Source organism: Xenopus tropicalis, chromosome 1, assembly GCF_000004195.4.
Source record: "Xenopus tropicalis strain Nigerian chromosome 1, UCB_Xtro_10.0, whole genome shotgun sequence".
Lineage (NCBI taxonomy): Eukaryota > Metazoa > Chordata > Amphibia > Anura > Pipidae > Xenopus > Xenopus tropicalis.
This window is the reverse complement of record NC_030677.2, coordinates 35967576-35981328: the sequence shown is the minus strand read 5'-3', so window position 1 is coordinate 35981328 and position 13753 is coordinate 35967576. Positions and strand designations below refer to the sequence as shown.

Genomic DNA, 13753 nt, shown 5'->3' with positions numbered 1-13753 from the left:
TTCAGACACAATCAGCATTCTTTTTAACAATACATTTTTATTTAAGATTTTTGTTATTAAAGAAGTTAAAATGAAACTTACACACCTAGCCTGTGGATGCCCTGGTAAATCTGAGTACTAGACTCTGGAATGGAATACTTAATGGTGACATAGCTTCTATGTAATGTTCCCAACTTCGATATACCCCCCCAAGCTCAATCCTTCTCTCTCCCCCACTATATTATTATAAAAAAAAAAAAAACTAAATTTGCACAGCTGTGCTTGCACTTGATGGGACTCTAACACAGTTCTACTGAAAATCTTCGATGTTCATATTTCATAACTTCTGGCACTTGCCATCAAAATTACATCTGACCCGATTATTTAGACACAGGCCTCTTAGGAATCCTGGAGCTACTGTTACCTCCAGAGGTGGCAGTAGCTCCAGAGTTCCCCTGTGTCAATAGGAGAGCAGCGCAAAATTCACAAGAGGGGGCAGGATGCACCAAAGGCAACCATATGGGAAGTGCAAGGAACATCTTTTATAAATAAATAAATAAAGATTTTTTTACATATGACTGCTGCAATTGCATCTTCAATAGCCCTAAAATGTTTAATTTCACAAATAAAAAAAGTTGCTTACCAAGCACAGGCACCTTGCGAGAGGTCTGAAGGTTATACATCAACAAACTTCCTTTGGATGTCCCAACAGCTAACAATGACCCAGCCTTTGACCACAGCAAGAAAGACATCTGATCCCTGCAGTGTGAAAATTACCATTATTGTTTGGGTATTTATTTCAGCACAGAGATTAAAGCAATTATTGTCATTCTGTTATCAAAATAAGGAGTTTTTAAAACAAAATATTTCATGAACAAAAATATAATATATTACCTTTGCAAAGTAAAGAAAAAGAAAAATGTACATACAGCAACTTTTATTATTTGGTATCTTTTGTCACCAGTCCAACTTAAGTCCAACTAACATACTGTTCCTTCCCTAAATTATTGTTTGCCCTGACCTAAAGGGGTTCAGTTTCACTAGTCTTCAGTGCAGCTTCTTTTCTCTTGACTCATGCTACCCCAGAATTACTACCAAAATGTCCTACTTGTTCTATATCAGTGGCCCACAGGGGAATTTGATTGCTGCTGTATGTAGCACCTAACAAAACTACTAATATTCTTTGGGTTGCTTGAGCTGATGTCCCAGTGAAGCCCTTATCTTGATCTAATTCACAACCTGTGGCACTATTTAACTGATCCAGTAAAATTAGAGAAGTGGTTGAAAAGGATCTCAATACTTTTGCAAGGCACTGCATGTACAAATTTATACATACAGTGGAGGAAATAATTATTTGACCCCTCACTGATTTTGTAAGTTTGTCCAATGACAAAGAAATGAAAAGTCTCAGAACAGTATCATTTCAATGGTAGGTTTATTTTAACAGTGGCAGATAGCACATCAAAAGGAAAATTGAAAAAATAACTTTAAATAAAAGATAGCAACTGATTTGCATTTCATTGAGTGAAATAAGTTTTTGAACCCCTACCAACCATTAAGAGTTCTGGCTCCCACAGAGTGGTTAGACACTTCTACTTCAACCTCATTAAGGACACCTGTCTTAACTAGTCACCTGTATAAAAGACACCTGTCCACAGAATCAATCAAGCAGACTCCAACATGGGAAAGACCAAAGAGCTGTCCAAGGATGTCAGAGACAAAATTGTAGACCTGCACAAGGCTGGAATGGGCTACAAAACCATTAGCAAGAAGCTGGGAGAGAAGGTGACAACTGTTGGTGCGATTGTTAGAAAATGGAAGGAGCACAAAATGACCATCAATCGACCTCGCTCTGGGGCTCCACGCAAGATCTCACCTCGTGGGGTGTCAATGATTCTGAGAAAGGTGAAAAAGCATCCTAGAACTACACGGGAGGAGTTAGTTAATGACCTCAAATTAGCAGGGACCACAGTCACCAAGAAAACCATTGGAAACACATTACACCGCAATGGATTAAAATCCTGCAGGGCTCGCAAGGTCCCCCTGCTCAAGAAGGCACATGTGCAGGCCCGTCTGAAGTTTGCCAATGAACACCTGAATGATTCTGTGAGTGACTGGGAGAAGGTGCTGTGGTCTGATGAGACCAAAATAGAGCTCTTTGGCATTAACTCAACTCGCTGTGTTTGGAGGAAGAAAAATGCTGCCTATGACCCCCAAAACACCGTCCCCACCGTCAAGCATGGGGGTGGAAACATTTTGCTTTGGGGGTGTTTTTCTGCTAAGGGCACAGGACAACTTATTCGCATTAACGGGAAAATGGACGGAGCCATGTATCGTGAAATCCTGAATGACAACCTCCTTCCCTCTGCCAGGAAACTGAAAATGGGTCGTGGATGGGTGTTCCAGCACGACAATGACCCAAAACATACAGCGAAGGCAACAAAGGAGTGGCTCAAGAAGAAGCACATTAAGGTCATGGAGTGGCCTAGTCAGTCTCCGGACCTTAATCCAATAGAAAACATATGGAGGGAGCTCAAGCTCAGAGTTGCACAAAGACAGCCTCGAAACCATAAGGATTTAGAGATGATCTGCAAAGAGGAGTGGACCAACATTCCTCCTAAAATGTGCGCAAACTTGGTCATCAATTACAAGAAACGTTTGACCTCTGTGCTTGCAAACAAGGGTTTTTCCACTAAGTATTAAGTCTTTTTTTGTTAGAGGGTTCAAAAACTTATTTCACTCAATGAAATGCAAATCAGTTGCTATCTTTTATTTAAAGTTATTTTTTCGATTTTCCTTTTGATGTGCTATCTGCCACTGTTAAAATAAACCTACCATTGAAATGATACTGTTCTGAGACTTTTCATTTCTTTGTCATTGGAAAAACTTACAAAATCAGTGAGGGGTCAAATAATTATTTCCTCCACTGTACATACACAATTACTTGACCTCGGATATCAAAATAAAGCCACATATTTCACAGGTCATATCTATGGATCATTTCAAAATTCATTGTTGGATTTTTCCTATATGTTTAGGGTTAGGGGTTGGGTTTGGTCAGGGAAAGAATGTAAGTGGCTTCAGATAAAAATGCTGGAGCTGAAATGCTCTCTCTTAATGCTTCTTTCAAATAGCGATAGTGTATTTCACATCACTATAATCCTTTGTGGTAAATATCCTACCAATGCCTGATCTCAAGTACTGTTTTCCATGAAGATGTTGCCATGATGTTGTTCTTTTGCTTACAGACACTTCCTGAACAAATAGTTCCTTGCACTGTCCCTCCATGTATGTAAATTCATAGTGCCATATACATTTCTAAGCTAAATTTAAACTGCCAACTTCTCTCCCATAACTTAATTCTTTCAAACCTTATATTGGTATTCATAATGATGTCTTATAGATAGAATGGGACCTAACTAAAGTTTGCTAATAAGATGTTTGTATATAAGTGCATTTTTATGGATGCAGGTGCCTTGCCAGAATTTCCAAGAGGAAACTGAACTTTTACTCCATGATCTTAAATAATTTCAACAATCCTTGTAAACAAGATTCACATGATTATTTTGTGTTATCTAGATACTTACTTACTTGACAATTTACTTCAGTCTTTTTATGGTAATGGCTAACTATCTTTTTTATCTACATGTTTTGTAGACACTGTAACTAGCAAATGATCCAATTTTTAGCCTGCATTTTCAGCACCATCTCTAAATAAAATGAAGACCTCCAAATATCACCTTACCTCATACCGCTGTCTAATTGGCTGGTTTTGCAGGTATTGGGATCCCACATGTAGATGGAGCTAGATTTATCAGCAACCATAGCCAGTGCATTTCCATCTTTATCCCAGTCCAAGGCAAAGCACACTCTGCATAAAGAAGTAAATATTGAATATTATGTATTACAGTTATGCAGTACTGAGATACATATGCATAAAAGAAAAATCAAGTCTGCACAACTGACATTTTTTACAAAATATATTTCATTACATACAAAAAACAGAGTGTAAAAAATATCTACACACAATGACAATATTAATTAAACTCACCCAGGTAAATTAATTTCATCTTTCTTCTGTCCATGGCGATCATAGATTTTAACGGTATGGTCAACACTGGAAAAAAAAAAGAAAAAAGTGACCAAGATGTTGTTTACTTTAACCCCAAAAAAATACACGGTGTTGCATGGATATACAGTAGGACACACAACCAAAACGTTTGTTCCAGTTTTACAAAATACAAAGTAAAACAGATAGATTCTGTTTATTTTAAAAAATTTTAAATTAATAATTTTTATTTAATATTTTTAAAATATGGCAAATGTTCAGATCAAGCTCACAAGAAAACTTCATTGTCTATTGGAATGTTAACAGAGTTAATATCAGATAAGAATACTCTACAGTACTATGACTTCCATTCTTCTGTTTAGTATATAGTCAATCGCTGAGCCCATATATGTAAGTTTAACAAATATAGAGAGCCAAAGGGATATTGTAATAGTTTTTGGTCTTACATTCTTGCAGATCCATCTTTTTAAAGATCTAGCACAATTTTCATAAACTTTAAACTTAAAGCAAACAATTGGAGTCCCTTTCACCATAAAAAGGATATAAACTCATGAGATCAAAATGGTGTCTTATTAATCTGATAATAAAAAGAATGTATGATCACAAATATAAACATGAGCTGACAATGATGGGTTTGTTTATATTTGTAAAAATGAAAGATGTAAAAGGAAGGGGAAATGTGTGAGTACAGTCCTTTTTCATTGAAATTAAAAACTAATTAGAATACTGAAATGTAAATATTACTGTAATGTGAATATTCAGTAGCTGTTAGGTTAGTAGCTGTCAAGCTTCAGGTGATCTTTACACACACATTCAGCTGTAACTCACATGAAAGAGGGGCCTGTTCCCCAAGATGCAAACTCATGCCAAAGGCACATTTATTACAGTATATTTACCAGTTTACCAGGATAATTGTGCCTTTGGCATTATAGTCAGTGATAAGGAAAAGCAGTTTAGCTACTGTATATCAATGGTCCTTATAGCCTTTTTTCTAGTAAATATGCAGAAAGCATTATTTACCTTTTTGATACAAAATGATACAGTTAATTGTGCTAAAAAATTAACTATATTTGTTATGATTAAGTAATTTCTGTATTGTTCTGTAATGTTCGAAATAAACCACCATCGAGAATTGAGGATGACAGTTCCCAGTGAAAGTTAGTACTGCTTGTTTGCCCATTCAGTGACAATAGTCTCCATATTAACCTACCCTGTAACTGCAATGTAATTTCCTAAATTCCTCTGCCAGGCATAATGGATTGGATATCCCAGCAAGCTCTTTTCTGTCAAAGAAAATACACGCTGCAGAACAGAAACAGATGAAGGAAAAAATGTTAATGTATAATAAATTATTTAGGTGCACTTTTTAACAGATATCCCTAGTTTGGTTGTACCTAACTTTGCTTACCTTTCTAATCACATTAGTTCAGCTACAAGCTCTAAAACTGACAGCACATCAAGTATTTTGGATGAAATATGAATGTTTAATCTCTTTCCCTGCCTGCAGCTCCCCAGTCACATGAATGAGAAACCCACTACTATAGGTGGGCCCAAGTGTTGTCATGCGGTAATTTTTAATTAACGTTAAACAAACCTTTCCTTGTCTGACATCAGCAGATGTGGAAAAACACTTTGACCATAGCTGTTACTACTGAAAGAGCCATGGCAGTTGAAATGACAGTGACAGAGCACACATTATATTCTGTGTAGTCTGCATCAGATAATTAACCTACACTAACCTACAATATTAAAGATGAAAGATAATTACAGTTATAAGGGGACACAGCCGTATTGCAGGGAGCAGGACCCCATATCCGGAATGTTGGCACTGCTAGAAGTTATTGTCAGTCACCTGAAGAGCTAAGCTCCATTCTCATAGAGAAACACGCACACACAGAAATAAAACTGGTGCCCACGGCACAAAAGATCATTTAGTTTTCAGCAACCCAGCCTGATATTGCATCTCTATCTATCATGGTTACTGCAGTCGTGCGATTCAAAAATGTCATAAGCAACCACACGCACAGGCTAAGTTACAGCTACACTGATGTTACACGATTCTAACAATCCCCACAACCAACACCGTGTGCCCCGAATCTCTGGCCTCTTTTACCTTCATCCTCTCGCCTCTCGTCAACTCTTCGTGCGCATGCGCGTCTCCAAAGCAACCCCTTGCGCTAATGGTGCGTAGCGTCACATAATTCCATGGCAACGGGACAGCCAATCAGTAAGGGCGGATCTGGTAATTCCCGGCGCTCCCTGTTGACGTAGGCATGCATGGGGTTCTGGAAATCCATCTTTCTTTTGGTCATTCGCCATGTAATGCTATATGTCTAATTCAAAAGACACTGATATTTCCATTGGCCTTATCTTAAAAAAAAACTAGTTTAGCTGAAAGCCTGGCAATATGTTATATGGTTTTTTTTATTTAGGTGGTGTAAATCATTACTTTTCTTTGGTATGCAGTGAGGAGACTGGTTAATAATCATCCTTCATCCTTTCTGGGCGCTGCTGAAAACTAGTTTCTGCTGAAATCTGTCATCCCCACAGATATATATATATATTATTTTTTTTTACCTTCCACTAACATACAATGAACTGCTGCTAGGCTGAGGAATGCACTGGGCAGCGTGGGTGGCAGAGTTTTGTGTATGTAACATTGCCCATACGTGTAATAGGTTGCTCCATTTGGCTGCTGTTTATCGCTAGACCAGTGTAATACCAGCTAGGCAGCAACCCTAGGCACAGAGCTTTGCCTTGCAGTGCTAATTGCATCCAAACCCTGGTACCATCATATTGGCAAACTCCCCCTTATTTGTCAGGGTTTGCCAGGTTGGTATATCTGTATACCATCTAAATCACCTCCCTGCGTCTGGGTGAATATCATTTGGGTACTGTGTTTGCTTTTCATTCTCCAAAATAGGGTTGCCACCCGGACCAAGGGTTATGCGTAGCTGACATCATCACGCAAACTGCTGACATCATCAAGTGATGACATTTTTGGCCACATGATGACATCAGGGGTTATTGCTTTTGCCGGACACAATTCTGAGGATTTCTGCCCAGTTTTCAGCATGTTGAAAACCAGCAGGAGGTTTTGACCCGGATAGCCCCTTGATAAAATGGGCTGTCCAGGTCAAAACGGACAGGTGGAAACCATACTGCAATTTATATGCTGTTTTATTGATAAAACTAGCCTTAATGGGAGTACATACTAGATTGTCAGTGCAGTCTCTGGCAGGAGGGAAGGTGAAAACTTTGCCAGGGATTACGGTGACCAGATCACATGAAAATGTAGGAATGTCTTACAAAATGCAATCATTGGTGCCCTGCAACATGTATTTATTAGAGGTGTCCCTATATTTTCAAGTGATCTGGTCACTCTACCAGGGATGGCAAAGCACAGGTGGTCTATGGTATCTTAAAGCAGCCATTCTGTTATTTACCAGAATATCCAGATAACCAAATAGCTTCAGCAACTGGTGTTGTCCGCACCTATCTCTCCATACGTACAGTATGTATGTATCTAACTAACTAGGGATACTGATCCATTAGAAAAATAAGGTCCATTTAAATTGAGCCAATGTACTACTTATGCTTTATATTCAGTTAAATATTAGACATAAATCTTGAAATAACATTTATTGACAACAAGATCTCAATTTTGTATGAGGTTTCTATGACAGAGGTGTAATGGGGCCATTAATTACATGCGACCCTGAATCCTGGAATAACAGTTATAATTAAATGCAAATGATATTTACTTTTTGGTGTTACTGCTATTTAACGTTTTTATAAGCTAAAAACTAAGATATTGTTTGCCTGAGAAATTTGATGTTACATCTTTAAAGTAATGGAATAGTTTTTTATGAAAGCACTCTGCATTGCACACGCAGTTCTGCAGTACTATGGAATGCTACAGGTAGATAGGAGGGGGGGGGGGTGAATCCTATGCTTCCTGAGGCCCCTATCATTCCCCCACCCTTGCCTTTTGTTTGACCAGGGAGAGAGGGGTTTCATTACTCCCAGTGGTGGTGACTTTTTGTCATCTTAAGGCAAGGTTATCAACATGCCTTACGGCAGGAGTAGCATTGATTGCCCAGGGAACTAATCGAGTTTACAAGAAAAAGTTTCCCAGCCTTGAAAACCACTAGGTATACTACGAGTAGTTATGGAATGGCCAATCTCATGACTGGTCAGATGGGCAGGCATGTGACTTTGAGGTAAATAGAGGTGAAAAGCTCAGCACCTTTAAAAACCTTTAGATACACATTTTGTCTTTTACCACTGCGCCATTGAGTATCCATTAATGTGAAATGGCGGGATTATTAGTCATATGATCAGGCCTGTGATCTTGTGGTATATAGATGCCAGACGCACAGCACCTTTGAAACCCCTCGGTATAGATTTAGCAACATTTGGTTGTACCCTATGCAATGACAAAATCTAATCAGTCATATAGATTAGGAGGCCATTTTAGGCAGGAACCAATGCTTTATGAACAAAATGTAGCCGATTGGATGATTCCTGAAAAGTAATTTTGCATTCTATGTCTAAATGCATGATAATGTAGAAATAATACTACATGTAGGTGGCCAAGACATATTAGTGCCATTGTATGTGGGACAAATAACTCTTAATTATAAAGAATGCTTTTACTTTCAGAAACAATAAACAACATCTACCAGTTAAATTGGCATGTGTGTTTTAATTTGTGGGGCCCTTTGTGTCAATTAATCTCTTGGCAGCAGGTATCAGTAAGCATTTAGGCCCCCAAAGTTGTTTAGGCCAGGTTATTCTTTCCTCACCTCCACTGCAGTCTCACTGTATTATATTTTGCCCCTACTTGCATCTGGATTTTTATGGGAAGCATACATTAGCCACAAAACAATAGGGGTGGATTCTTAGATGTGCATATTACACCTGAATTACCATTTATTGAAATAGCTAACAGCATCAAAGATGGCAAAGCTGTACTTCAAGCAGCTCTGTGAATGTCACTATCCATGTGTTACACTTTCTGACACTAACAGGCCCCAACCCACTTAAAAAGTGGAAAAGGGATTTCGCCGGACTTGAGGATGACATGTGGAAGGATGAGAGACCAGTTCATACAGATCAAATGTCTCAATAGAGTATATCTTACCCCATATTAATTGGCAAAACTGATATGATGCTTGCCCCAAATGTGAATCTGATATAGGATCCTACTTCAATGTATTCTGAACCTGTCCAGAAATTCAAACATTCTGGGGGAAGTGTTGAAATATATGGCCCAACGTGTAACCCTCCCCTAGTGTCCGTTGTTCCACTATCCTATGCCTGCTCAGGATTGTATGGAATCTCAAACTTGCCCCACACAGAGAACTGTCATTATATTATGCTAGGAAAGCCAAACTGCTACATTGGAAATCGAATGCTGTATCCTCTATTGATTTTTGTGAAAAGGTGGTAAATGATTCTCTACCCAGACAAAAATAACCTATATAACCAGAGGATGTCCCAAATAGTTTGACGTGCAAGTTTGTCCATGGATGTCGACACAATAAAATCCCTGTAATTAATGTATAATTGAATTTATTGGAAATGCATTATGTCAGTCTATTAGACTGAGGCTCTTGAGATTGTTTGAGTTTTCTCTCTCAGTCTTCCTGTTTATTAAGAAAATTTAAATAAAAACTTTCAAACAAATATGGAAAAGCTAATACATTTATATAGGCTGTACCAGGATGAACACTGGGTGGCATTAGAACATGATGGCATACCTTAGAAATAAAAGCAGTTGCTCAACAAGTAATCCACAGCTGACCCACCCCAGATACCTTCACATGCCCTCCTCTTCCACCGCTTATGCCATCCCACCTGCGATTTACATTCTAGCTGGTGGGATGGCATTGCGGGGATATTAGTTGCCCGCGAGAACGAAGATTTGTCGCTGGCTACTAAACTCCCCGTGTGTAACTGCCCTAAAGGTAGGGTTATAATATCATTAAACCCAGAAACAAAATCACCAGCGCTCGGTCTAACCCACGCTGTCACGTTAACCAGCTGCTAGAAACACCCTTGTGCCAGTGCTCGGTCTAACCCACATTCTGGAGTTGAACAGCAGCTATAAATGATAAAAAGCCATTATTTGTACACAGAAAGAAAGAGAAAGATTGCCAGAGCTCAGTTTGCCTTTAAAAATAATTTTTACAAAAATGAGGTGTTAGTACCACACTTTGGCCAAAATATGTCAGCTCACGTGCCACGTCAAGGCCCCTCATTGTATGTGAGTCCTACACTGCTTACTAACATTATAAGTCTGTGGTGCAATTAAAATCAGGCCCCCAGCAATGTGACTGAGTAGTAAGACCACGTTGCACTTTCTCTTAGCTCAGAAGCTCTAGTGAAAAAGCAGGGGAGCTTTTAAGCCCCAGTTTATTAACATATACCTGAAAGTAGTTCCATATTTTAAAGGATACATAGTACTAATATTTGGCTACAATTTGTACACGAAACACAGAAAAAAAAATATGTTGATATGATTTTTATTATAAATAATATTCTGTAAAACATACCTTTATGGTGTATATAGAAAGATAAAAAAATGCAACACAGCAACAGTGTAATAGATAAGAGGCGATATTGTCCTGAACTTATGAGCACATGAATAAATTAAAGCTGGAAATGTACTGACAGTTTGTTCAGATTCATAGTGATAATTGATTTTTGGGTCAGTACAGTACAAACAGAAAATGCCTGGGCTATTGGTGTTACAGAAAACCCTATTATACCTCAGTGTTGGGCAATGATATAGACAAGGCACAAAGTAAAACCTACTCTACATACTACAGGTATAGGACCCATTATCCGGAATGCTCGGGACCAAGGGTATTCCGGATAAGGGGTCTTTCCATAATTTGGATTTCCATACCTTAAGTCTACTAAAAAATTAATAAAACATTAATTAAACCGAATAGGATTGTTTTGCATCCAATAAGGATTATTTATATCTTAGTTGGGATCAATTACAAGGTTCTGTTTTATTTCTACATAAAAAAAAGGAAATCAGTTTTAAAATTCTGAATTAGTTGCTTATAATGGAGTCTATGGGAGACGGGCTTTCCGTAATTCGGAGCTTTCAGGATAACGGGTTTCCGGATAAGGGGTCCGATACCTGTACACGTAGGCCTCAATGTAAAAGTTGACCCTTTTCAACTGTAAAAATAGCTTTGGAAAACAACATCAAACTATTTTCACAAAATATGCCAGTTACAAAAAAACACCTTTGTGAAAATATTTACAGGAATGTGTTTTTGCACTCACACAAACCAATATAATATTGCACAAATGAAACAGATACCTCTTATAACTGTTTGGTAAATGGAATTACTTATACAGTACTTTTAAAATATCCTATGGATTAGGTACTAATTGTTACATAGGCCTTAAAGAACCCCTGGTCTATTGTAGCTTCTCGACTTGATGCAAAGACTCTAGGGGTCATTTACTGATTGCTGGGGTACAAGAGCGTGCCCCTTAGTGCCCATTTAACAAGCACTTTCTCCCTGGGGAATGTTGCACACTGCATCAAGCGCCACATACAAAATATTGTGCATGGTGCAGAGAAACATTAGGGTTGCACGCCAGCCCTGTCCTTATCACTTGCCTTACGTCTGCACCTTAACTTGTGTATCTGAATGACATGGTTTTGACCCGGACAGCCTGTTTTTTTTAAGGGGCAGTCCGGGTCAAAACCTTCTGCCGGTTTTCAAAACTCTGAAAACCGTGCAGAAACTTTCAGAATTGCGTCCGACCAACGTAATACCCTGCCCCTGACATCATCACGCGATGATTCTGCACGATGATGTCGGCGGCTTGCATGATGACATCAGCGGCGTATGGCGCTGACGTCATCATGTGCACCCCTTTGCTTGGGTTTTAAGCCCGGCAAAGGTGACAACCCTACTGTGTTCTGTTTTAATAACCCCTCTTGCTTTTCCTTGTCATGTCAGCAAACAAAACACATAATTATTATTATTATTAACATTTATTTATAAAGCGCCAACATATTCCGCAGCGCTGTACAATAGGTGGGTAACATACATTGGACATACAGAGTAACATATAAAGCAATCAATAACCAATACAAGAGGTGAAGAGAGCCCTGCCCAAAAGAGCTTACAATCTACAAGGAGAAAGGGTTGACATAAGAATACTAATCACTAGTGTGCTAGTTTCACTTACTGAAATACCTGATGAGGGTACATACAGTATGTGAAAAAATGCAATTAAAGTTTATTATAGAGCAGAAATACTGTGTTAGTACAGTATATAGTACAGAGCAGTATTCCTCAAACTGTGTTGCCAGCCCACTTATGAGGTTTGCTTGCAATTCTGTTGGCCTAAATAAACTTCTTGCCCACTCCATCTGGCTAATGGAAATAAATATTTACTGTATAATTTTGCTAAAAGAATAAAAAAAACTACTAAAGGTAAGGATAATTGTATAAGTATTAATAATACTGTCTGTATACAAGGTATGGGAATTAGGTGCTGTTCTGTAAGACTGCAGACTAAATATGTATTTTAGAAAAATATATCAAAATGTTGTAAAATATATATGAGGGCTCCTACAAAACCATTTGCTAAATGGTGATTTTTATTTTCCCCTCTTAAGGAATGTTGAAATCCCAATTACAGCACTTGGGATAGGCCAGACTGGGCAAAAATACAGTAATAAGATCCACCACATGCAAAGCTGCCTATCGATATGAGCCCAGCTTCTGTCACATACAATGTTTTACCTCTGATGTTACCCGCTTGTCCTTATGATCATGGCTCAAACTTTCTTTTTCCAATGTTTATTCACTTTCATCTTTCCTTGACATTTCAACACTTTTGACTTTCTGAACAGATAGCTGCTGGCTTAATTTCTGAACAGATAGCTGCTGGCTTAATTTCTTCCATTAAGGTGGCCATAAACGAGGCGATTGTAGCTGCTGATATCGGTCCCTCGGACCGATTCGGCAGCTTATCGGCCCGTGTAGGGCCAGGAACGAGGGGCATGCCCGACTGATATCTGCCTTGAAATTGGCCAGATATCGATCGGGCGGGTTAAAAGATTTAGTCGGATCGGGGACCGAATCGGCTCGTTGATGCGGTTCCCGAACCCGACTGCCCCATTGCCGCCGTTATAATTCAATTGTTTGGCCCCACGGCCAAACGATCGAATTAGCCTACATGTTCCCCCGATATCGCCCACCTGTAGTTGGGGATATCGGAGCGGATCTTCATGTTACTCAACATGCATATTTTCCACTATATTCTGATTATTCGGGCAGTCTGAGACAAACCAACAAACCTGTCACTTGCTCTAACAATACATTATAATTACTGGTAACATGAAGATACTTTCATTGTATATTAAGGTTCCCTGTGCATGCTTATGGTTGTTATTCTAAACATGAAAATGTTTCAGTGCAATATAAATCATATATTAATGGTGTTGTACACTGAATCCTTAGATGTGAGCAGTCTACACAGTGAATGACAAAAATCTAAGAATCAATGATACTTTGCAATATAACTTATGCATAAACTGAAGTAAACTTTTAAGAAAAGTGTGAATGTTTAAATGCGTGAAATACTTTTTCATGCTTATCTATCAAACCAGGTGGCTATGGAAGATTAGCATGAAGACTGAATTCAAAGCTCTTTGGG

At 38.6% G+C, this 13753-nt stretch overlaps 1 protein-coding gene across 2 annotated transcripts in view; it reads right to left on the bottom strand.

Annotated features, from left to right (window-relative positions):
- Positions 1-6308, bottom strand: part of wdr19 (WD repeat domain 19) — a 51694-nt gene extending 45386 nt beyond the window's left edge. Inside the window, exons 1-5 of one of the 2 annotated variants that reach the window (XM_031893895.1) lie at positions 6162-6308; positions 5259-5350; positions 4031-4096; positions 3725-3850; positions 623-738 (exon numbers count right to left, since the gene is read on the bottom strand). In XM_031893895.1, the coding sequence (XP_031749755.1) occupies positions 623-738; positions 3725-3850; positions 4031-4096; positions 5259-5350; positions 6162-6167 (406 nt within the window). In that variant the 5' untranslated portion in view covers positions 6168-6308. 2 annotated transcript variants of the gene reach the window in all.
- Between the last annotated feature and the right edge of the window lie 7445 nt (positions 6309-13753).